Source organism: Lygodium microphyllum, unplaced genomic scaffold, assembly GCF_053477565.2.
Source record: "Lygodium microphyllum isolate KBCC unplaced genomic scaffold, Lygodium_microphyllum_v1.1.10 scaffold_31, whole genome shotgun sequence".
NCBI lineage: Eukaryota > Viridiplantae > Streptophyta > Polypodiopsida > Schizaeales > Lygodiaceae > Lygodium > Lygodium microphyllum.
Window position 1 is genome coordinate 20,947,007 of NW_028229514.1, and position 24,416 is coordinate 20,971,422.

At 42.2% G+C, this 24,416-nt stretch overlaps 1 protein-coding gene across 2 annotated transcripts; it reads left to right on the forward strand.

The window, feature by feature from the left end:
• Positions 1-212: 212 nt before the first annotated feature.
• LOC148009400 (uncharacterized) lies at positions 213-24,416 on the forward strand. 2 transcript variants are annotated; one of them, XM_087673632.1, is made up of 6 exons: positions 213-1,212; positions 22,627-22,682; positions 22,797-22,906; positions 23,075-23,222; positions 23,743-23,835; positions 23,923-24,416. In XM_087673632.1, the coding sequence occupies exons 1-6, from the start codon at positions 273-275 to the stop codon at positions 24,076-24,078; spliced, it is 1,503 nt and encodes a 500-aa protein (XP_087529758.1). In that variant the 5' UTR covers positions 213-272; the 3' UTR covers positions 24,079-24,416. The 2 variants fall into 2 exon arrangements, with proteins under 2 accessions (XP_087529758.1, XP_087529757.1); XM_087673631.1 differs by having other exon boundaries at positions 215-1,212; positions 23,069-23,222; positions 23,923-24,413.

Sequence of the window (24,416 nt, forward strand, 5' to 3'; positions counted from 1 at the left end):
ATCGCAATATGGGATTACTTCTTCGTGGATCAACGGTGTAGATCGAGGAGGGGTCTTGAGGTGGCTTGTGCACCGTTGATCCCATCTCGGGGGGTCATAAAGACCCGTGGGAGATAGTCCTGAGGGGCCACTAGTCCAATTTCTTGATTTTGTTGGAGCCAAATTTCATCGTGTTTTTTATAGTATTTGCAAGTTAGCGATGGTTCAGTTCCTTGTGAAAGATATCACGTTTAGTGATGGACGTGACAGGGATGGGTCTTGAGATTCGTTAAATGACCAGTGCTCGGTTTTCTTCATCGCCACCATGGTTTTGTTTACCCGCACCAATGAATAGGCCTAACTCAGGCGCAGGTTTACCCACTGTGCAACGGCCGTCCTCCCGCCATCGAGGCTCGTCTTGGCTCCTTGGCCCCTGTCCTTTGCTGCGCATCCACTGTGCAGGCACGAGAAGACACAATAGACGCAGGGGCCTTGGCTCTACAGACCTAGGAAAGAGCATAGGTGGACATGGCTATGGCCGTGATGATACATCCTCTTCCACAGCCGAGCATTGGCAAAGGCAGCGGGATGATGATAACGTGATCATCACTTTAGATCCTCGGGACATTAGAGACCGAGTTGCCAGTGCCGCAGAGGCTGGTAGTAAGGCCCTGCAGGGCACTGCAGTTAGGCTTGTACGGCTCGGCAAGGCTGTGGTAAAGGACAGCTCTGATTTCCTGACTGACCTAAGGTCGAGTATTTCGGTACAAAGAGATAAGCGTGTCATCATTTCGTTGCGACGATCCAGCGTTGAGTTTGCTGCAAACGTGCTGCTTTGGTCCTTGCTGGCGGTTGCTGTGTGGAAAGTATTTGCCAAGGCAGCTAAGAAGTATCGATGGGGATGGGAGGAGAGCTATGATTCTCATGGAATTTTGAGGAGAGACAGGAGCCTCGGAGGCAGAGAGGTCCTAGTTGGGAAGGATGGTGACAATTCTCGCCGTTCTCAAGAGAGGCAGCGCACTGAAAGTCATAGAAGGCGAGCTAGCCCTCTCGATAATGTTGAACTATTAAGGTCGGAAAAGGAGATGAAGAAACAGAGAGACGTGCAGTCTCATGCCGCTGAGAAATCCAGGGTCTCTTTACCTGCTTGGTGGGTCTATCCTGAACCGACTGCAGCTTTGTCTTATCATGGTCAGAATGATGCACAACAGGAAGCTACATATCTTGTCCAAGGTGAGTTCTTCACATGGGTTATATTATTGGCGACATTTTGCCCTCACGCAATTTTCTTAAATCTTGTAGAAGTATTCGTTTATGTTGCAGGCTCTCCTTTTAACAATCAGTTGCGTCATTACTTTGAAAGATGATTGTCTTTTATGGAGCATCCTACTCTTGGAGAGGAGACTAAGTAGGCTGTTTTTTCCCGTATATTTATGAGGGATGTATGAAAGCTCAACCAACTCACACTCTTGGCTATTAGAAAGGGCAGCCACTACAGCCATTGTTGTGTTTTGATATGAAAGATAGGATGAGTAGCTTAGGGTATAGATGTGTACATATGACATTGGTTTAGTCTTGATTGAAAAGATACTATGATTAGCAAGGCACAGCAATGAATGATCTAGTGCAATGGTTGGTGTTTCGTTGCAAACAGTTCGAGGACCTTCAGAGACCTGGTCATATTCTCCAATTGCATATGTGCTGCCTAGATAAAGCTTCAATTATCTAGTCATGTGTCGTTTTTGACATATTTTCAATGTTCCTCTACTTGTATCTATAAGTAGGATTGAAAATCTGACATCGCTTTTATTTGTCAAAGATTCACAACTATTCTTTCCATTCAGTCACTTTAGGCTGATCTTCAAGAATGGCCCTTTATGTGGATCAGCACATTCTTTAGGAGACTCACATGGAAAGCCTTGTAAATCTTCCATTGATCAGCCAAGTCCATTTTATAGGCCACTTCATGGGCTGTATGAAGAATTTGGTAAGGCTATATTACATGTTAGTTACTAACATATATTATTGATACTTGATGGAGAACTCAATAGAGTGTAGGAGGGTGAGCTTTTGTAGCTTATAGTCATCACATTTGGGGCAGAGTCACATTCAAGCATGGGAATTGTACCTAATAACATCCTTGGTTTTAGCATCTTCATCTTGTGGCTATTGAGATCATTTGGTCCATGGTTATTGATTGTGGTGGGAAACCATAGGTTTCTTTGTTCCATGTTGTACCTTTTTGCATATATTTGACAGTGTTAAACTTTGTTTGGAAGTTACTAGCTGAGTTCGACCAGTTCCTTTTGTTGGAGTACAAGAGGGAGAGTTTTCCTAGCTCACAACCCTTGCATTTTTAGGTATGAGTATTATGCTTAATGATACTTGAGTTTTGGCATCTTCACGTTGTGGCTATTATTGTTGGCTAGTTGAATTTTGTAGTTCAAAGTTACATGTTGTGGTGTCAAATTACTGGTTTCCCTTTGAGTTACTTTTGTGACCAAGAGCAATACTAGTCTTTCTAAGGATATCAATGGTTTTTCTCTTTCTCTAGGGAATATCCATATGGATGATTATACGCTCATATAGATACTTGGTATTATTGGTTGAAGCTTTATCTATGATGCTATTGTGTTCTAATTTCATTAGCTGGGCCATGGAGCCCTAGAACTTTGCATATTGTGATAACAATACTAGATTGGCCCAAAACCTTGGTGGCTCTTATGATATTTCTTTGCTTTATTGGAGAAACTTAGATATAGCTGAATGTCAACCAAGTTGTTCCCCCCATATGTGAAATCATTGCCTTGCAAGCTAATCCTTGCATTTGGGATGGGCTCATATTTAGGCGTGGGTGTTATGCTTAGTAGCGTTTTTTATTTTGGCATCTTCATCTTGTGGGATGACCTTCAAGGATTCTTTGACTTTGAAATTCTCCATGGTTTCTTCAAATGGTTCTACTAAAAAATTCTCAAATAATTTTGGATTAAATTTAGTTATGTTAAGGATGTTTAGCAACACCCATTGAAACTGGCCTCGAGTAAACCAAGGGCAACATATTGTAGCTTATAAGTAGTAAATTTTAAAACCAAATTAGCAAACTAAAAAAAAAAGTATTGCCATAAGTTTTAAAAATAAATTAGCGATATTTATGATCTTCATGATTATGATAGTCGTGTGACAGTTGAATCGATAGGAGTGTTGGTCTTTTGAGTGACGGAGCGGCGATGGTCTTCATCATCAGACCATTGAAACCTTCATCATCAGACCATTGAAACCGATGATCCATATTTCTTCAGAAATCTTCAAACACACAACAAGCTATTGCAATTTCTCTTTTGGCTTTGATACCATTTGAAACCAGCCTTTCTCCTCGGATGGGGTGGTAAATAACTAGATTAAGCACTAATTACAACAAATTCATATAAATTGAAAATTCACACTGTATCACTTTAATCTTGGACAATGGACAGCTTGTTGGTCCCAAAACTGGCGCCCCTTGTAGTATTTTTTAATTTTTATTGCAAACGGATGGAGTACAACTGAGATCCTTTGACCTCTTGCGCTAATCCAAATGCCTGTTGCTATCATAAATGACCAACAAGCCTCTAAATCAAATTTTCCCTTAGTTTACTTGAGGATTTGCCTTCACCTTGCTCCTTGAAAGACAAATTCAGCCCTAAATTTAATATTGGCTGGCTAGCCTCTTGAATTTCTGTGAAATTCCTCAATCTCTGATACTGCTAGAATTCAAGTCCCAAGTCCTCAATTTTGAGTATGCATCTCGAGGTGGTTGTTAAACCCTAATTTTTGCTGTAAATTAGGGTTTACAGCAGAGATTGATTGAAATCTCTTCCTTTGATGGCTCAAACTGTTGGAAAATGTTGAGATAACTTGAGGGATGGCTGGGGAATGAGAGAGAATACTATAGAGAGAAATTTCAGAGTTTTATTGCTAGAAACACTCAAAAGTTATTGCTGCTTTGCTCACACAGCCACCATGGAAGATGTCACCTATAGCTTAGGACCACTAGAAAGACTGTTGCCCCCTCCTGTATGTTGTCATTTGCACTAGAAGTACCTTGGGTTGTTGTCATTTGCTCCTGGAGGGTTCCAAACTGCTATCAAATGCTGTAGGACTGATTCTTGGTGGCTGCAAATTGTATAAGCAGCAGCCTCTTCTTGCCCTTGAACAGCCTTTTTCTCTCTCACAATGGTTGAAATAAACTTTTACCTCCTAAAAACCGTTTTTCTACTTGCATGGGCAAGTTTTGCTAGGTGGCAGCCTTCTAATCCCATTCTCTAGCATTATCCAGCTTTTTAAATTAAATTTCAAAATGTTAATTGTGAAAATTGATTTAATAATTATTCTAGTACTCAAAAAATTACTTTAACTAGCCAATTATTAAATTGGTTAGTCCAGTTTGTTTTCCAAGGATCCTTGAGCAGTTATTGACCCTTTGGCTAGCATTAATTAATTAATTAATGCCTAGTCTATAATGTCACCATTAACATTAATTAGTGGCCAATAAATTGGCCTAGGCCCAAATCTAACATTGGTACCACCCAGTACGTGTTAGGGCATAACTTATTACAACTTTTGCCTTTGGCACCAACTGATATCTCGGGGTGTTAGGTTCAAGAAATAAGTAACTTGCACTCTACATGTGCAAGTGACATTAGCACATTTGATTAACTTTTAATCAAATGCTAAGCAAAGCAATAAAATTTCACGTCCTTGTGACACCATTTGAGAGTGCACAATGGAAGAACATGAATACGGAGAGAAGGAAAGAGAGAGACTTAAGAGAACATAGAGAATGCAAGAAGGAATTTGCGTTGAACTCCAAAGAATGTTGAATACAAAACCGATTGATTAGTCCTTGCATGCAGTCCAAAGCCTTAGTGAGGGCACTAGATTGAGCCGATGACCGAGAAAGCACTGGTTGATGGAGGAATGCCACCGGTGGACAAAGAGTGCTGAAAATCTGCATGGCTGCCAAGAACAGCGGCTGCTTTAAATAGATGGTGCGCTCGGTCACTTGGTATACCAGTTTGTTCAATTCAGCCTGCCCCATCCAATCTTCTTCACTCAGTGGCTGCCAACTTCTTCACTCATTGCTGCTGCCTGTTTTCTATAGCATGGTGCCCCTTTCCATTTGTCCCCGATTCAATTAGAGGTGCCTACCTGCTGCGTTCTTCTCCAACCAGCTGACGTTAGCATTCAGCTCATTTCTATGACCTGTTCTGTGTTTCTGCCGTCTATAGCTAGGTGGAAGTTTGTTGATCACTTCCTCATTGACAGCTTCCTTGACTGGTTGTTCCTAGTTACTGCCCTGCCTATTCGGCCTTGGCAGATAGCTGCTTTTCCTGCCTGATCAGCTGCCCTGCTGTTGCAAAGTTCATAGAGGTCAAGTCTGCTCTTACATGCTCCTATAGGCTGTTAGAGTGCAGTGAATGCGGAAGCACACAATCAAACTCCAAGAAAATGAACATTGAGAGAAGAGGGAGAGAGAAAGAGACAATAGAACACAGAAATCTGCAGTGAATGAAGGCTGAAATGAAGAAGGCAGATATGTACAATGGGCTGTTGAGTGTATCTCCGCCGAATGATATCTTTCCACTTGAAAAGACCAGAGAATGACCAAGTGTCACAGTGGTATGTCACAAGACTGTGACAACTATTACCTTTTTGTTGATTTCTTTATTACATATTTTATTTGGTTTTTCTTTTTGGAAGGATCCCTCTTGAAATCTAAACGCCTGAGTTGCATGGCTAGTATGTGAAACCAACAGGAATGTCTAGTGAGTCAAGACTGGACAGTTAAGGTCAGTACAAGTCTGGAAGAGACTGATGGCACTCTAGATTGACAAGCCTGGAAGAGACTTGTGAAAGTGTATATGGACAAGTGTGTTGAAGAACTAGCCTGGAAGAGACTAGTTCAAAGTGAAGATGGACAAATTTGCAAGAGATTAGTCCATGTGGGGTCATCAGTGGAAATTCACTTTCAGTTGAGCTACATTACAAATTTGGATGTAGCTATAGTCTGCAAAGATGGTCAGAAGACTAGTGGGATGCAATGGAAGCAACTCCTAAAATTTAGGGAGTTACTATTTTTGGACCTCAGAATCTGTTTGCGTCATTATCTTCGTTTTTGCACGAGGATAAATTCTCTGGTTTGTGCCGATGTCAAATTTTGCACCGAGCATGGAGAATTTTAAACCGGAAGGTTAGAATGGGAAATATCTTACAGTGCTGCCATTTGGCACAAATTGGTGCATTTACCTCTTTAAAGAGGGCTGGCGTGCGGTTTTTTAGCTGGTAGGGGGCTCATTTGAGAAGGACAGTGGCTGATGAAGAAGATTGGAGAGCTTGCCTACCTTGCCTATGATGCACAGAGGGCTGAGCTTGTTCCCTACTCTCTCTCTCTCTCTCTCTCTCTGACAATATGGTTATGCTTCAGAATCAAGGGTTTTTCTTCTGATTCAGGTACAACTGTGTGGGAATATGCTGTTTTTGCATGAGGCAAGAGCCTCCTTTCTTCAGGAACAGAGCAATTGTTTGCAGTTCCCAGTAGGGACAGGTGAGGGTGGTAACCTCACCAAGCTAGTGTCTGAAACAACACTAAATCAGTACTGATTCTAGACTGTTCAGAGGTTATTTCAAAGCCCAATTGATGTCAGAATCAAGGGGCACTTGGCAAAGATGATGTAGAACAGTGCAGGGAAGAATAAGAGCTGAAAACAGGTTTCAGAACAGGTCTGAACCAGCAATTACAATGGGCTGAACAGTACAGGGAGCAGTATGAGTTGAAAACAGGTTTCAGAACAGGTCTGAACCGGTAATTACAGCAGACTGAAATGGACAATTCTGCACTCCGACCAGAAGTTTCAGACTTGGGTAGAGTTTTCCCTCTTGGTCAACTTGTTTTAGGTCAGTAATTGTACTGTTATGCTGCCAAATTTCACCCAGAATAGGTGAAAGACAGCCCATTGTACTTTCTCTCTTTTTAAAAATAAAGAAATACCGCAAGGGGCGCCTAACTTAGGGATCAACAGGGTGTCTATGTCACAATAGGAGCACTCTAGCTTCCTGTATGTCTTCTTGATTCTGTGTCTTTAAGTTAAGTTGAGAGCATCCAAGCTAGTCGTTCTTTTCCGAGCTAGCAACATATCATCCACTATCAAAACAAGAATGATGGAGCTGCCATTTGTATCCTTTTTCATGTACAAACAATGATTTGCATGGCTGTGTAAACCCATGAGATAGCATAAAAGTGTCAAACTTTTTGTACCACTGCCATGGTGATTGCTTCAGCCCATACAAGCTGCGTTTTAGTTTACACACCATCTGCTCTTTTCCAGGAACTACAAAGCCCTGGGGCTGTTTCATATAGATTTCCTCATCAATGTCACCATGCACAAAAGCTGTTTTCACATCCATTTGGTACAGCTCTAAGTCCAACACAGCAGTGAGAGCAAAAAGTATACGTAGAGTGGTCATCTTCACAACAGGTGAGAAGACCTCTTGGAAGTCAATCCCTTCCTTTTGTGCATACCCTTTAGCAACCAATCTTGCCTTGTACTTGGGTTTCCCATCAACTGTCTTTACTTTGTAAACCCATTTGTATGGAAGAGGCTTCCTTCCTTTGGGCAACGACACAAGATCCCAAGTATCATTAGCATACAGAGATTTAATCTCTTCTTGCATAGCTAGCTTTCACTTACTGTTGAATTGGCATGACTTGGCCTCTTTGTATGTAAGAGGCTCACCCTCATCTGTAAGCATCACATAATGCAAGGAGGGGTCAAACCTGTGTGGTTGCCTTCTTACGCGTGTAGACCTGCTTACCCAATGATCTATGTTTTCAGGAATTGGGTCTACATCTGGAGGTATGTCATTTTAAGCATTTATTGGTTGCTGTAAGCCATTTTCAGCATGCTGTTCATGCTGTACAGCACCTTCATTTTCATTACTAGCACTTGCATTTTCATAATCAGCAAGTCTATCTTGCTGTCCATGACCTCCTTGTGCTTCTATTTGCTGTCCATTATCATCTGGCCCAAAAATAACCGGCTGATCATCAGTTTCCGCCTGTGGTACAGCACCATGAGGCTCATCATTTGAAGTAATAGGTGGCTGAAAATTTTGAAATTTGACCTTTTTCATATCTTCATTAGAGGCTAAAGTACCTTTCAACAAATTTGCCTCATTAAACACAACATTACCGCTGCAAATAATTTTCTTGGACTGGGGTAACCACACTCTGTAGTCAAATTCACCCTCATCACCATAGCCCATGAAAATGCCTTTGGTGGATTTTGGGTGAAGTTTGTTCCTCAACTCATCTTGAACATGCACAAAAGCATGACAGCCAAATATTCGTAAATGGTTATATGAGGCCGATTTGCCAGACCAAACGTCCTTAGGGATGCCATTATTTAAGGACCTGTTTGGAGAGCGGTCGCAAATGTGAACCGTGGTTTTGAGTGCCTCTCCCCAAAATTCATGAGGGAGATTAGCTGTTACATAAACAAGGTAAATTACGGGAAACGAGCACGAGGGATGACCATCCGGGGGCCTTGGGCGCCCGAACGGGGTTTAGGGGAGCCTAGAATTAAAGAGAGTCCAAGAATAGTAGGACTCACCAAGAAGTGACGGTTGGCAATCGGATCACGATGGGAGTTGCTAGCAATTAACTAGGCAAGGTTGGGAGGAGAAACGTATCTCATGCCCCTGTTTAGAATCGGACTGTGTGGTATTCCTTTATCCTCATCATATAAGTTTCTGGACTGAATTGCCATCTCAACAACAACACTAGAAACAACCTTTTGAAAAGAAACAATATGTAAGGCCAAAGTTAAGTCCAGATGACTTTGATAAGGCCAAAAAAGAAAAGCTGTGTTTCAATTGCCTATCCCCTAACCATGCTGCCTGGAATTGCCCTCAAAGGAAAAAGGGGGAAGACAAAGGAAAGGATAAGGACAAGGGCAAGGGAAAAGAAAAACAAATCCATGTAGTGCAGACTTATGAATTAAAGGGGCATGAAAGGTATAAATCTTTAGAGGTCTTCCACAAGGATGTACAACACAGGTGTTGTATGTCAATTTCTATGTGGCAGCCTACCTTTGGGCCACATGATTTAGTTAGAGTGTATGGATTGATAGCTGGAAAGAGGGTTAGAGTCATGATTGATGACTCCGCTACCCACAATTTCATAAATTATGCACTTGTCAAAAAATTGAAACTTCCCCAACAAAAGAGTGGGCATCAATATGTTGTTCGTATGATGCAAGGTCAAGATAATAAAATATGGGATACAATGGTATCCAATTTGGAAATTGAAATCCAAGGATATAAAGATAAACTTGATTTTCAAATTATGAATATGGAAAGAGCCGATATTGCTTTAGGGAGGGAGTGACTATGGGGATTGGAACCATCCTTAAAACGTAGTTATCATCATAATACACTGGAATTTGAAAGGGATGGTAAGACTTTTGTGATTTAAGGTGAACATGAAGCATCTGATAATCCTTTGTTGTGTTCCACTGAGGTTCAGAAGCTGATAAAGAAGGAAGCTTGTGAGGTATATATGTTATGGTCTCTTCCTGTACAAAACACTTTTACTTTCTGTAATATAAAGCAACAATTTTCTTATGTTTGTGAGTTGAATGTAAATAATGAATTAAGTAGTTTGTTAGATAAATTTAAAGATGTGTTTCCTTTTGATTTACCAAGTGGCCTTCCTCCAGATAGGGGTGATATAAATCACCCAATTGACACAAATAAGGATACACACCCTATTTCTAAACCACCGTATAAGTTAAGTGAAACACAGCACCAAGAAGTTGAAAGACAATTTAAGGATTACCTTGATAAAGGGTTTATACAACCCAGTAATTCACCTTGGGCTTTGCCAATTTTATTAGTAAAGAAAAAAGATGGTTCTATGCGACTTTGTGTTGATTATAGAGCACTTAATAAAATAATGGTGAAGAGTAAATTTTCTATGTCCAGAATGGAAGATCTTTTTGATCAATTACAAGGGGCAAAATTCTTCACAAAGATAGATTTAAGATCAGGCTATCACCAAGTAAGAATTAAGGCACAAGATGTTCCTAAGACAGCATTTTGTACTAGATACGGGCATTATGATTTTTTGGTGATGCCTTTTGGCCTCACTAGTGCACTAGCTACCTTTATGAAGCTGATGAATAGTGTTTTACGACCCTATCTAGGACATTTTGTAGTAGTCTTCTTGGATGATATCTTGATCTTTAGTAAATCAAAAGAAGAACATTTGGAACACTTACAATTAGTATTCCAATTGTTAAGAACACATTCCCTTTATGTGAAGAAAACTAAATGTGAATTCTTTGCACAAGAGGTCAAATATTTGGGGCATATTATCTTGAAAGAGGGAATCAACATGGATCCAGAAAAAGTAAGGGCAATTATTGAATGGCCATCTCCAAGGAACCTGGAAGAGGTGCAGATCTTCCTAGGTTTATCTGGATTTTATCGTAGATTCATTCGAGATTATGCCAAAATAGTTGTTCCAATGACAGACCAACTTAACGGGAAAGGAAAAAGTTTTAATTGGGGAACACACCAAAATGAAAGTTTTCAAAAACTTAAGGTAGCTATTGCTACAGCTCTAGTACTATTAATTGTGGATCCCAATAAACCATTTGTGGTTGAAGCCGATGCCAGTGATAAGCCGATAGGCGCGATCTTATTACAAGAAGGTCGACCAGTTGCTTTTGAAAGTAAGAAATTAGACCGTGCAAAATAGAATTATTCTGTTTATGAGAGGGAGCTGTATGTAATAGTACATGCAATGAAGAAATGGAGGCACTATCTGTACGGTGCCAAACTTTTGATCTTGTCGGATCATGAAAGCATTAAGTGGCTTAATGACCAACCGGATCTACAAGGGTGTAAAGCCAGATGGGCCGAACTCCTCCAAGAGTTCAACTATGAGATAAGGTATAGAAAAGGAAAGTATAATATAGTGGTTGATGCACTCAGCAGAATGCCCATCATAAATGAATTGAGTTTTACTCAGTTCACTTCCGATTTGCTTGAATCTTGAAAAGGGAAATGCTAGGTTGATCCGGCATATTCCAACATATGGGAAGCAATAGAAAATGGGGATCCAAATGAAAGAACCTCCACTGAGGAAGGAATATCTGAGAATGTTCAACAAGGAAATGGAGCATCAGGGGTTGCTCAAACCGGATTCAAGTGGAAGAATTTTACCATTGATAATGGTTATTTACTCTACAAGGGTAGGGTATGTGTCTCGAAAGATAAAGAAATAAGGCGCCAGATACTCTTTGAGTGTCATGATACCCTTAGCGCGGGACATCCAGGAGTTAATAAGACTTATAGTCTTATTAAAAGGCAGTTCTATTGGCGTAGAATGAATAAGGACGTCCTTGACTATGTGGTCAAATGTAATAAATGCCAGGTTAATAAAGCTGAAAGATTGAAAATGGGAGGACTTCTCCATCCATTAGAGATTCCTTCGGGAAAATGGGAAAGTATCTCCATGGATTTTATTGTTGCATTACCCAAAACACGGAGGGGGCATGACTTTGTGTGGGTGATTGTGGATAGGTTAACCAAAATGACTAGGTTTATTCCAACTTCAACTGATGTGAAAACACCAGTATTGGCTAGATTGTTCGTAGAGAACATATACCGATTGTATGGCCTTTCGGCAAATATAGTTTCTGATCGGGATAGAAAATTTGATAGTCAATTTTGGCGTGCGGTATTTAGGAAGTTGGATACTAAACTTAGCATGAGTACGGCGGACCACCCGCAAATTGATGGACAAACTGAAAGGGTTAACCAAATCCTTGAAGATATGCTCAGGGCATATGCAAGTAAAATGCAAACTAATTGGGAAGAGTATCTATTGATAGCAGAGTTTGCATATAATAGTGCCAAGCACTCTTCCATTGGATATAGTCCATTTATGTTAATGTATGGGTTTCAGCTCAGAGCTCCTCATGCAGTAGGACTGCATAAGGAAAAGGTTCAGGCAGCCAAGGACTTTTTGGAGGATATGAATAGTATGTTAAAATTTGCTCAAGAAAATATTAAGAAAGCTCAAAATTGAGCTAGAGCTTATGCAGATCCTCACCAAAGAGACATCTCCTTTGAAGAAGGAGAATTGGTCTATCTTAAAGTGCCTGGACAAACTAAAACCATGAAAATGAGACAATGTCCAAAACTTTTACCCAAGTATTGTGGTCCTTTCACAATACTTAAAAAAGTGGGAGAACAGGCTTACAAGCTCCAACTGCCTTTTGGTAGTAAAATACATCCAGTTTTTCATGTAAGTAAGTTAAAGAAGAAGCTGGGTGATTTGGATAATCTAATCCTAAATGATAACATTGAGGAGTTATTAGATGACCAATCTAATCCACATGAACCAGAAAGAATATTAAATGTTCGTAACAGACGAATAAGGAATACTATTTATCAAGAATGTTTGGTCAAATGGAAAGATTTTTTAGAAGAAAGCTCAACATGGGAGTGAGTAAGTATCTTAAGGAAAAGGTTTCCCAATTTACAGTTAGACCTTCCCAGTATCGTTTTCGAGGACGAAACCGATTCTTAAGGGGAAGGAAATGTTACATAAATAAGGTAAATTATGGGAAACAGGCACGAGGGATGACCGTCTGGGGGCCTTGGGCGCCCGAACGGGGTTTAGGGGAGCCTAGAATTAAAGAGAGTCCAAGAATAGTAGGACTTACCAAGAAGTGACGGCTGGCAATCGGATCACGATGGGAGTTGCTAGCAATTAACTAGGCAAGGTTGGGAGGAGAAACGTATCTCGTGCCCCTGTTTAGAATCGGACTGTGTGGTATTCCTTTATCCTCATCATATCAGTTTTTGGACTGAATCGCCATCTCAACTACAACATTAGCAGTGGACAGTATGCACCGCACTCTTTCACATAAAGTCCTATTATATTTTTCAACCACCCCATTTGAAGAAGGGTTGTAAGGAGCTGTAAGCTCCCTCTTAATTCCATGCAAGTCACAAAAGGACTTGAATTCAGTAGATGTGAACTCACCCCCATTATGAGTTCTCAAGCATTTCAGCTTTCTGTAGTGATGGGTTAGGCACGAAGATCGAGACAATAGGAGTTCCTTAGGCGCGAAGAGATAGAGAGAGTGGAAGAGAGCAAAGCAGAGAGTGTGCACGATTTTAGGTACAATGACGAGTGTGTACCTTTAGGTTTTTAGATAGATATATATATGTGTAAGTATAAGTGCTAAGGGTGTGTTCACACTCGAGCACATTTAAAGGCACGAGGGCCTTTATTCCCAACAACCTCCCATCGAAAGGCAATGTGCCTTAAGAGGAGAAAAGAATTAGCTAAGTCTAGGTATGTACAAAGCTGAAATACATATATCTATCCAACTCCCATCATCTGTCGGCAATGAGAAAACCCGCTTTGTGTGTCTACGCCTCATTTTCTTTAAACTCAGAAATTTTCTGTCTCTCTCTGAAACTCAACTGCCCACTTTGTGTGTCTGCGCCTGTTTTGCTGGGCTTGTGCGTGCTCTTGCCGTTGGTCATTTGCCGTCAGCCTGTCAGCCCCATCTGACTTATCAAGCAGTCCGTTTGGTCACGAGTACTGTTCACTCTTCTCTGGTCCCAGTGTGGTCACGCTTGACTTGTTGAGCTGTAGTTGGCGACTAATACTTGTGGTCTCGAGAAGCGTGCACAACTTGTGCTCTGATACAAGTTGTTGGAGCTCAGTTGGAGGGGTGAGCAGTAGTTTGAGGAGTGAGAGTGACGGAGAGCGAGAGAGAGTGAAGTATGATTAGATTTTAGTGTACCAACAATGTGTTGGTACACAAAGAATAAAATGTATTTATACTTAGGGCACATAAAGGTGCATTCACATGTACAATTGAATAATGTGTATGTACTATACACGGAGGTGAAAACGGGCCTTTATCCCAACACGGTGGCCACTGCTTCAGCGCAGAGACATTGGGGTGTTTGCCCATGCTCCATCATAGTTTGCGCCATCTCGATCACACTACGATTCTTCCGCTCCAATATGCTATTGTTCTGAGGGATGTTTGTATTGGCAAACTCTTGGTGAATGGCATGATCTACACAAAACCTAGCTAGCTCATTGGAGACAAACTCCCCTCCATTGTCGGAACGCAAGGTTTTGAGTTTCCTACCAGAACTGTTCTTCGTGAAGAGCATCCAATCCTTAAGTGTGAGAATGCTTTAGATTTCAACTCCAAGAAGTATGCCCATGTCATCCTGCTAAAATCATTAACAATTAGCATAAAGTATAAACTCCCCTTAAGAGACTCTGTCCTTATGGGTCCAGGTAAGTTCGTTGAAGCAAGCTCCAAGGGCTCCTTTGCCTTATGGTAAGCCTTGCGTCACGACAATGACAATGGCACGGACTTTCTGCCGAAATTGCTCATTGAGACACAAGTGTTGCATGGTTTTGGGCTCCTGTGTCTCATGCTCATCCAACTCATTCCATATAGTGGACAACACCATCGGAACACACCTCATATAGGTGCTTGAGCAACAACCACATGCAAGTAGATCAAGTTGAAGAAGGCTTTTTCAACTCGAGTATGCTATACTCTCGATACATCGCAAGCACCTTCACCTTTATCGTGAAGGTGGTGATAACTGATATAGCTTTGTGGACCACCCGTTTCACCCATTTGAGCTTTCCGATGTCCTCATGAGCAAGCCCAATGATTTGCACATGGAGTCCACACAATTGTAGGGAACTAGGCCTCAAGCAAATGACCCATTAGTCAACCATTTGATGCGTTGTGGGTAACAACATGCCCTACATTCGAAGGGCCCATCTACAACCACAAAGTACAATACGAGCGAGAGAGAGTTGAGCCTAGAAAGATTCAAGGATTAAGAGAGAGAGAGTTGAGCCTAGAAAGATTCAAGAATTAAGAAAGAGAGATGCTTGAGAGGAAAGAAAGATAGAGAGAGAGTTTTCATGAATCATGATCATTAAATTATAACTTATAATTCAAAACTGAATTATGAAAGAAACAAATTTAAAAAGACAATGTATACCTCAATGTAGCTTGCCGAATGTGGTGATATATAAATGTGCCCATCGTTTTCCTCCCCCTCTTGTTGGTGCCTCAGCTTGCAAAAAGCAAGTGCTGAGTGGAATATGAGATGAGTGTGTTGATGATGCCCTGCTTGTTATGAGCACTCCATCCGTTAGTGAGAATGAAGCAACCATATTTTGTCCATAAAGCCCGAATACAATTAAGGGCTCTATCAGTCCTCTCCTCTTTATCAATCCTTTTTTCCTTGTGATTATATGTGACACTGTTTGAAACTAGCCTTGCTCTTCGGATAGGGTGGTAAAAGATTAAGTGGTAACTTTGCATTTCAGTTTTACATAATTAAATACTTGCTGTAATTGTTGATTAATCAGGTCATTACTACCCTCTCCAAGAAGGAAGGCTGGTTTCAAGAGCATTTGAGGATGCACTAGCTGTTGATGCTAAAGTCATTGATGACATTGAGTTGTGGCATGCTTAGCTCAATCATCTAAATTATGATAGCTTGCTTTGTCTTAGAAGTGGAAATATGATCCTCGATGGTTCAGCATTGACTTTCCTCATTTGAAAGCACCAAGCAAAAATGCATATAAGGGCTGAATACTTGGCAAAATGCATTAGGTTTCTATCTCGACGGGTGCACCTGTGCAGGATCACAAAAAATTGTGGCTTATTCATAGTGATGTTTGTGGTCCTATATGCATACCATCCATTGAGGGATGTTTGTGGTCCTATAGGCATACCATCCATTGAGGGATACTTGTACTTTGTTGCATTCATTGGTAATGTGGCACATCATTGTTGGGTGTAATGCATTGAAACATAAGTTAAATGCTTGTGTGTTATATGAGCTTCTTGGCTGTGGCTGAAAATAGAGGTGATTGCAAGTGTGTCGCTCTTTTTAGTGATCAAGGAGGATAGAATAGAATTGCCTGCCCATTGGAAAATTCATTATACCTTTCATATTAGTCTTCTTTGTCCATTAAAAGATACCCTTAGACACGCCAAAACATTAAGCTACTACCCAACAAGTAACAATTCACTCAACAAAAATCCCAAAGTCAAGGGTTCTTATTCAGCAATTGAGCGGTTCTATGATGCCTTTACTCTCAAGGGTGCATTGATTGGGTTGAAGCCCCACAAAAACATTTCAAGAAGATGGACAAAGCAATTTTCATGAATGTTGACCTTAATGTATTAAAAACCATTAAGATAGGGGGTTTATTATAGTTACCATGTTTGTTTGGTCATTTTGGTGTGAATGCTCCCTGTACACACGGACACTTTTTACCTTCTTGTCGGAAAAGGGTTTTCCCCATGTGAATACCCCTTAGGGTATTGTACTATGGTATGTTAGGGGTGTACTTTCATTTGGTCATTCTCACATTAGTGGATGTGATATTCCAGCAACGTCCTCTCTCTTGCTGTTCATTGTTTACTGTGTGTGTGTGTGGCTTTGAGCTCTCACCCAACACTCTCATTCCACAGAATGAGAACTCTCGATGGTGCCACACCCTCTTGACATGGCTTCTTTCCCCCATCCCACCCAGACTGTCCTGAGAGGCTTTGTGCTCATTGTTTATGTGATATAAACTTTTCTGCTCCAGCCATGCTGTTCTGCCCATGCAGTTCTTGGATCAATTTTTAGTTACATAAACGGCCACACTTTATTTTGCAGAAAAAGCGAACAAATTCTAAGAAATCATAAGAGTGTGGAAAACATCGGCTGTGACGTGCCCAACATGTATTCTAAGATATCTTACAATGGGCTTAGTTAGATCATTATTCTCTAGTTGAGTCGTGAACACAACTACTTTGAGGAAAACATGGACTGTAAATACACACATGCTCTAAGTTCTTGACATTGTCTTCTAAGCTCTGCTACAATACACTTTATTCTTTGGTTTAGCAGATTATTGGTAAAAACTATGTTTTTAGGTCTAAAAGCAAGCAAATGGTATCAGTTGTAGTTTTTAACAAATTGGTCAAAAGTCCAAGGATTTGAAACACCCCTCTGTAAATGTGTTAGTATTGCTGGAGAACATGAGTCTACCTACTTGATTTTAGCCAGTTTCAAGTACAAGTTTATGCTGCAAAACCTCTAGTTTCAAGGTAGTGTTAGCCAGTCATTTCCCGGACAGTACGGACGTCAATGCCACGTCAGCAGGTGCCACGTCAGCACCTGCAGTCGGACCGGTTGCTGCAGTTGGACAGTATTTACTGCAGTCGGCTGCATTTAATGCAGCCGAACTGCTGCAATTATTTCCTATTTTTCAGCTATTTATAGCCGGTTCTTTGGCACACTTCTGTATTCATTATTGAGATTCTGATCTTGAGATTTGTTGGCTGAGATAGACTGCGCTCGGGCTGACGGAGATCGAGGTCATCAAGTCAGAGACATACGCAGATATTTCCTCTGTCCCCTTGTGTATTTTTGCACTCTTATACAACATATTACACCGCAGATTTTCTGTGTTTACATTGTCTCTTTTCTCTCTCTCTCTCTCTTCTCTCTGTGCTCACTCTCTCTCAGTCTTTGTCCTACGCTTCCGCATCGCTGCACTCTGACATGGTATTAGAGTGGTGAAGATGGATTGACTGAGGGCTGAACCTATCTGAAGAGGAGATCTTATTGTGACATAAGGTTGCGTTTCCAGGTTTCGAGGGCGAGCGGGAGGGTTGTGCATCGGATCAAGGCTGAAGCGAGCATGGGCGTGCGGGAAAGGAGTCTAATCTGTGAATTTGCTGAAGGTTATTGCTGTTTGAAGTTGAGGAAGGTTGCGTTTGAGGCTTTTCATTGTAGATTTTACCTTGTCATCGCCTCTGGTGGGTGAAGAAGGTTTGGGCAGCGGAGGAATCAGTCCTAGAAGGCTGCGTTTTCATAGTCAGAGGGGGCTGCTTTTGCGTTTGTGCATGTATTGCAGGTTAACATGTCTTCAGAGATTGATTTGGAGTTCTAGGCGATCATGGACAGGAAGGTGCCTGTCCTACCGGCTCTTCCAACGGATCAAAAGTTTGATGGTGACAATTACCGCATCTGGCGGGTGATGATGTTGGCCATTTTAGAGTCTTATGATTTGGTGGAGCTGGTGATAGAGGAGATTAACAGGCCCTCGATGACGGATGAGTCCAAACTCTCTTCCAATGCTCGTGTGGAGTTGACCAAGGCTCAGTCTCATTGGGACAAATTGAATGCCAGGATTCGGTCTTTTCTGTTTTTGTCTTGTACCGCAGCTGTGATAGCTCATATCGAACACTTGGCAGTGGCTCGTGAGATATGGCTGGAGCTTGATCAGATGTACAATTGGATGACCCTGATGAAGAGGGTTTCTTTGGAGGTGCAGATGCGGACTTTGTCTGTGAATAAGTCTTCTTCGCTTCGGGAACACATCAACAAGCTTTGGCAGCTTCAAACGTAGGTTCAAAATGCGGGGAAGCCTATTTTCTTCGAAGACATAGCGATCACTTTACTATCCCAGTTGCTGCCACGATTCAGTATTTTTTATTCCACTCTTATTGCTTCAGGGTGGGAGTCGACTCTTTGGTGGGAAGAGTTGGTTCCTATGGTCTTGGACCAAGAGGAACAATTGAAGGGACAGAATGCTTCCAAATCAGAGGCATTGGTTGGTCAAGCCTCTCAGAAGAAGGGGAAGGACCAAAAGGAGGAGGACAACAAATCCAAGAAGGACAAGGAGAAGGAATCAACTTGTCATATTTGTGGCAAGACCAGTAACTGGAAGAAGGATTGCCCCGACAAAGACAAGAATGATACCAAGAAGAAGGACACGAAGGACTCTGGAGCGGTGGCTGCACCCTCATTAGCTGCTTTTCTACACTTAGCAGTCATTGAGGACTCTACACCACTAACTTTTGATGCTGCGATGACAGCTTCCTAGGCTTGAGAGTGGATTGTGGACAGTGGTGTCTCATGGCACATGGCTCCTTCTTCCGTTAGTGTTGCCCATTTGCGACCTTCGCGTGGGCAGATTCTCATTGGAGACAGCTCTTCTGTGTCTATTGTTGCGCGGGGTGAGATGCAGCTTATTCCAGATGGACATGGTGGTACCCACACCTCTGAGGTATTGCATGTGCTAGGATTGGGGTATCATTTACTTTTGGTTCATAAGATTTGTGCTCTTGGCCTCTTGGTGGAGTTTGACAGTGATACTGTTCGAGTGCTTGATCGTGGATTGAGGAAGGTTTTCTCTGTAGGGTATGAGGAGAATGGAGTCTACAAATTGAAGTCTTCTTTAGCTTTTACTTGTCTTCTTCTTACTTCTCAGACACAGTCCGAGCTATGGCATGCTCGGTTTGGCCACGTGAACTAGGAGTACCTTTGGAAGGCGTCGCGAGGGTCCTTTGTCCGAGGCTTGCCGGACATAGTGGTGAGCCATCAGCCATGTGTCTCTTGCATTTGTGGGAAATTGCATCGAGATGCGATTCCCAACAAAGCTTCTAGGCGGTCTACTTTACCCATGGAGCTTGTATCTACGGATCTTTGTGGCCTGAAGTCGGAGGCTTTTTTTCATTTCAAGGATTGGCTTCTTTTTGAGGAGAACCGTTCTGGCCGGCAATTGAAGACCTTGCATTCAGACAAGGGAGGTGAATTTATGTCTAATGAGTTTGCTCGTTTTTGTGCAGATAGGGGCATTCACTAGGAGTTTGCTAACACCAACACTCCCCAAGAGAATGGCATTTTGGAGCAGAAAAACCGAAGTGTGATTGAGATGGCACGCACCATGATGGAGCACTGTAAGACACCTCAGTTTCTGTGGGCCGAGGTAGTGGCTACCGCAGTTCACATCCTTAATCGATCTCCCACTTTGGCCGTTGACAGGATGACACCTTTTGAGGCTTACTTTGGGACTAAGCCTGATGTCTCTTATTTTAGGATCTTTGGATGTGACGCAGCACGCTTATGTGCACATTCCGAAGACGCAACGTGATAAGTTCGAGGCGGCTTCTCGACGATAGGTTTTTGTTGGCTATAGCTTCCAATCCCAAGGTTATCGTTTGTTTGATTCCGTTAAGCAGGATGTCTACACGAGTCAAGATGTGCGGTTCGTGGAAGTACCGGCCACAGAGGGGGGTGAGGAGCACCCTGTCCTTGGATATCCAGGGGAGAGTTGGGCTCCTGAGACCGTTTCTTTGGAGCCAGAGTCTCCTGATGGAGATTCTTCTTCAGATTCAGAGTCTTCTCTTCCATCGGTCACCCCCGAGGAGCTTTTACCGGTGGATGTTCCTGAGTTTTCAGCAGATGGAGAGCGGGGAGAGGTTCATCCTCCTCCTCATTGGGCCCGTGATACCCTCCGAGATTCAGGGATTGAGGGGGTCCCTGAGAAGTGGGAACTGCAAGATGGAGCAAGATGGACCGCGGAGGTCACGGAGGAACCAAGCACATTCTTCGAAGCTTGTTTGCTCCAACTATTGTTTGCTGACTCGTGTTATACAGGATTGAGAGCCCATTTCAGTGAAGGAGGCTTTGTTGTTTGATCATTGGCGGAAGGCCATGGAAGCCGAGTTGGAGGCTATTGAGAGGAATGGTACTTGGTCTCTTGTGCCTCGTCCCTCTCACAAGAAGGTGATTGGTGTCAAGTGGGTCTTCAAGACCAAGTACCTTAGCGATGGTTCTTTGGACAAGCACAAGGCTCGCCTTGTTGCTAAAGGTTTTGCTCAGCGCCCGAGCATTGATTTCCATGATACTTTTGCCCCCCCCCACTCGTATGGCAACTATTCGAGCTGTTCTTGCCTTGGCTGGCCATAGGAAATGGCCTGTTTATCAGTTGGATGTGAAGTCGGCCTTTCTGAATGGTGACTTACAAGAGGAGATCTATGTTGAGCAGCCTCCTGGCTTTGGATCCTCGGATGGGAAAGTTTACAGGTTGAAGAAGACCTTGTATGACCTCAAGCAGGCTCAGCGTGCATGGAACGAGAAGATTGACTCGTTTTTTCAGTTGAAGTTGGGATATCGGCGCTCCAAGGCTGATCCGCAGCTTTATGTGCACACTTTCGAGGTTGGTTGTGTGTTGTTTGTGTTGTATGTTGATGATTTGATTTTGACAGGGGATTATGCACAGAAGGTCCGAGAGACTAAGATAGCTTTACATCAGGCATTCGAGATGACGGATTTGGGGCTTTTTCATTTCTTCTTGGGTCACGAGATTTATCGGTCTTAGCGGGGGATTTTCATCTCTTAGCAGAGGTATATTCAGGAGCTCTTGGTGACTTTCGAGATGGAGACTTGTCGGCCCATTACTACTCCTATGGATCCGAATTGGAAGGCCACTTCACACTCAGATTCTCCCGTGATGGATGCTTCACGCTATCGTCAGTTGATTGGATCCTTGATTTGGCTTCTCAACACTCGTGTTGATCTTTGTTTTGCTATGGGTCTTTTGGCAGGGTTCATGACGGAACCCAAACAGGTGCATTGGCAGGTTGCCTTGAGGATTCTTCGGTATTTGAGGGGGACCTCTCACTTAGGGCTTTCTTATCCCACAGGTACAGATGCTATAGATCTCGTTCTTGCAGGTTGGAGTGACTGGGATTGGGTTGGAGATGTGGACCACCAATGGTCTACTATAGGCTACTGTTTTATCTTGGGTACAGGTGTTATCTCTTGGAGTAGCAAAAAGCAGCCCATAGTAGCCCTTTCTTCTACTGAGGCGGAGTATCGGGCTGTGTCTTCCACCACATGTGAGGTTGTGTGGCTTCGGAGATTGTTGGAGGAGCTTGGCTGCCCCTAGACTCGTCCTACTGTTCTGCGGTGCGACAATGAGAGTTGCATTGCCTTGGTACGGAATCCAGTATTCCATGCTTGGATGTAGCACATTGAGATCCAGTGTCAGTTCATTCGGGAGAAGCTTTTGGATGGGACCATTGATGTGGAGTACTGCAAAACCGAGGATAATCTTGCAGATTTGTTCACGAAGGCGCTTCCCTAGGCTCTTCTTCGGCAGCATTCTAGATCCCTCAGTCTTTTGATCCGTCCAAGATCTGAGAGGGGGTGTTAGCCAGTCATTTCCTGGACAATACAGACGTCAGTGCCACATCAGCAGGTGCCACATCAGCATCTGCAGTCAGACAGGTTGCTGCAGTCGGACAGTATTTACTGCAGTCGGCTGCATTTAATGCAGTCGACCTGCTGCAATTATTTCCTATTTTTTTGGCTATTTATAGCCGGTTTTTTGGCACACTTCTGTATTCATTATTCAGATTCTGATCTTGAGATCTGTTGGCTGAGACAGACTGTGCTCGGGCTGACGGAGATCGAGGTCATCAAGTTGGAGACATACGCAGATATTTCCTCTGCCCCCTTGTGTATTTCTGCACTCTTATACAGCATATTACACCGCAGATTTTCTGTGTTTACATTCTCTTTTCTCTCTCTCTCTCTCTCTCTCTCTCTCTCTCTTTGTGTTCACTCTCTCTGTCTTTGTCCTATGCTTCCGCATCGTGCACTCTGACAGGTAGATGGTTTTTGGCTTACTAAACTGTTGATCCTGATCTGAGCTATTCTAACCTAGTGTGAATTTGACAGCCATAACAGAGAAGCGGTTAAGTGGAAAAGATTTTGAAGAAGCTGATATGGTGCAGGTGATTTTTGTGTTTCTGCTTTGTTATTTGGCTTTTAATGAAAATACCAGGTCAACGTTTTCTGAGTTGGATTTCAGCATTTGAATTGGTGTATCATATAATTGGGTTTTCCAGCTGCGCAGATTGTGTAGGTATTTTGGAGCCAGGGTGAAATTTGACACTGCAAACATCCGTGACTCTTTTTTCCGAGCTGCGATTAACTTTGTTTTATCCTCTTGTGGTAGGTATGACACCTTGTCAGCTTTGGATTTCGCAGTCTCTCATGTTAGTGGAATACTTGTTTTATGGATGCTGTCAGTTGTGTAGAAATGCTGTTATTTTAATATTAAAAGCTATATCTGTGCCTTTTCCTGTCTGCACTATGTGATGATAAAATTCTTTTCCAGGATCAGGGATACTGGTGTTGTGATGGGTGGAGAGAAAGCAGCTCAATTTCTTACTGGTTTAGCGGACAACTTGGAATTAGAAGAAGAGAGGGCGGCCACCATGGTAAATGCTGCTGTGGCAGCTCAGACAAGGTCTACATTTTTGCAAGCATGGGTGAGTAACTTATAATTACAGAAGTATATGCAAAGATAGATATCTTGCAAAGTAAATTGTGCTTAGTCAATGGAGTTTTTTCTGTGACTCAGTATTCAACACGATTATAGAGAGAACATGAGAGCTCTAAATTATTCACTAGTTTGTGCTGACACTGGCCAGAAGATGTCAAGTTCTTGAGTTTTGCCCTTTCAGGCACCTTAATGGTTTGGTTAGTTTGCAGATATTTTTGTAGGAGGGATGTTGCATAACAATTGAGTAAAACAGTGTGGTGTTCTCATCACTGAAGGAAGTTAGTCTATTCTGCTTTACTAGGTTAATTACTGGACATATGTCTCCAGTTCAGAGCTCAAGTTCCATTTGACTAACTCTCAGGCAGTAGACAAGATATCACTTCCCATCCTCAAGGGCTTGGGGGGAGGGAATTTTTGCAGTGTGCCAACAAAAGGCTTTCTGTTTGCTTTAAGAAATCATATTGGTTACATCAGTTAAGAGTGCTGCTGGATTCTGTTCTACACAGGCATTGTATGTTCAAGGTAAAACCTCCGAAGCTGAAGAGGAGATAACCCGGCTTGTTCGCATTCATGCTCTTCTGCCACCTGATAAGGACTCTGTAAGCATATTTTGTATGATAATATGTCATTTATGAATCAATGGCCAGGATGTCCTAACATTTAAGTTTGGGGTTTTGTTTCTGCAGCCTGAGATGGAGATGGTAGCCCAAGGGTTGGGACGGCATTTATCATTGGATGAGAGGAAGCATTTACTGGATTTGTATTTGAGAGTGGGTGGAACTGCTACAGCAAGAGTTGCCTCTGAAGCACTTGGAGTGTATTCCAGTTTAACAAGAATCTAGCTTTGACAGCACTGCACGTTTAGGAGGCCAGTTTCATTAAAGAAAGGCCTTTTTTTCAAAAAGAATAAGGAAAAACTCCATTATTTGTCAAAGGCTATTGTAAGTTAATGATCAGTTTTATTTGGGATTTTGTATACTCCTAGACATCTTTCCAGCTAGTCGATAGTCATACACCCAAAGTGAGAGTCAAATTTGAAGGTGAAAATTGACAATTGTAAGTTTATGTTTTGTCTTATATTCTCTGCAAGTTTTTAGTTGAAAGAACACTTGAGCTTATTAAGAGAGGTTTGAGGACATTGGACGGATTTTATTTAGGGTTTAAAATGGAAGCATACTGG

What these genes read in the sequence shown, in the direction of transcription:
- LOC148009400 (XM_087673631.1), top strand. Translation starts at nt 273, where the DNA reads ATGACCAGTGCTCGGTTTTCTTCATCGCCACCATGGTTTTGTTTACCC. An exon ending in AGCTACATATCTTGTCCAAG is followed by an intron (nt 1,213 to 22,626) that starts GTGAGTTCTTCA and finishes TGAATTTGACAG; the next exon opens with CCATAACAGAGAAGCGGTTA. An exon ending in GTTTTATCCTCTTGTGGTAG is followed by an intron (nt 22,907 to 23,068) that starts GTATGACACCTT and finishes ATTCTTTTCCAG; the next exon opens with GATCAGGGATACTGGTGTTG.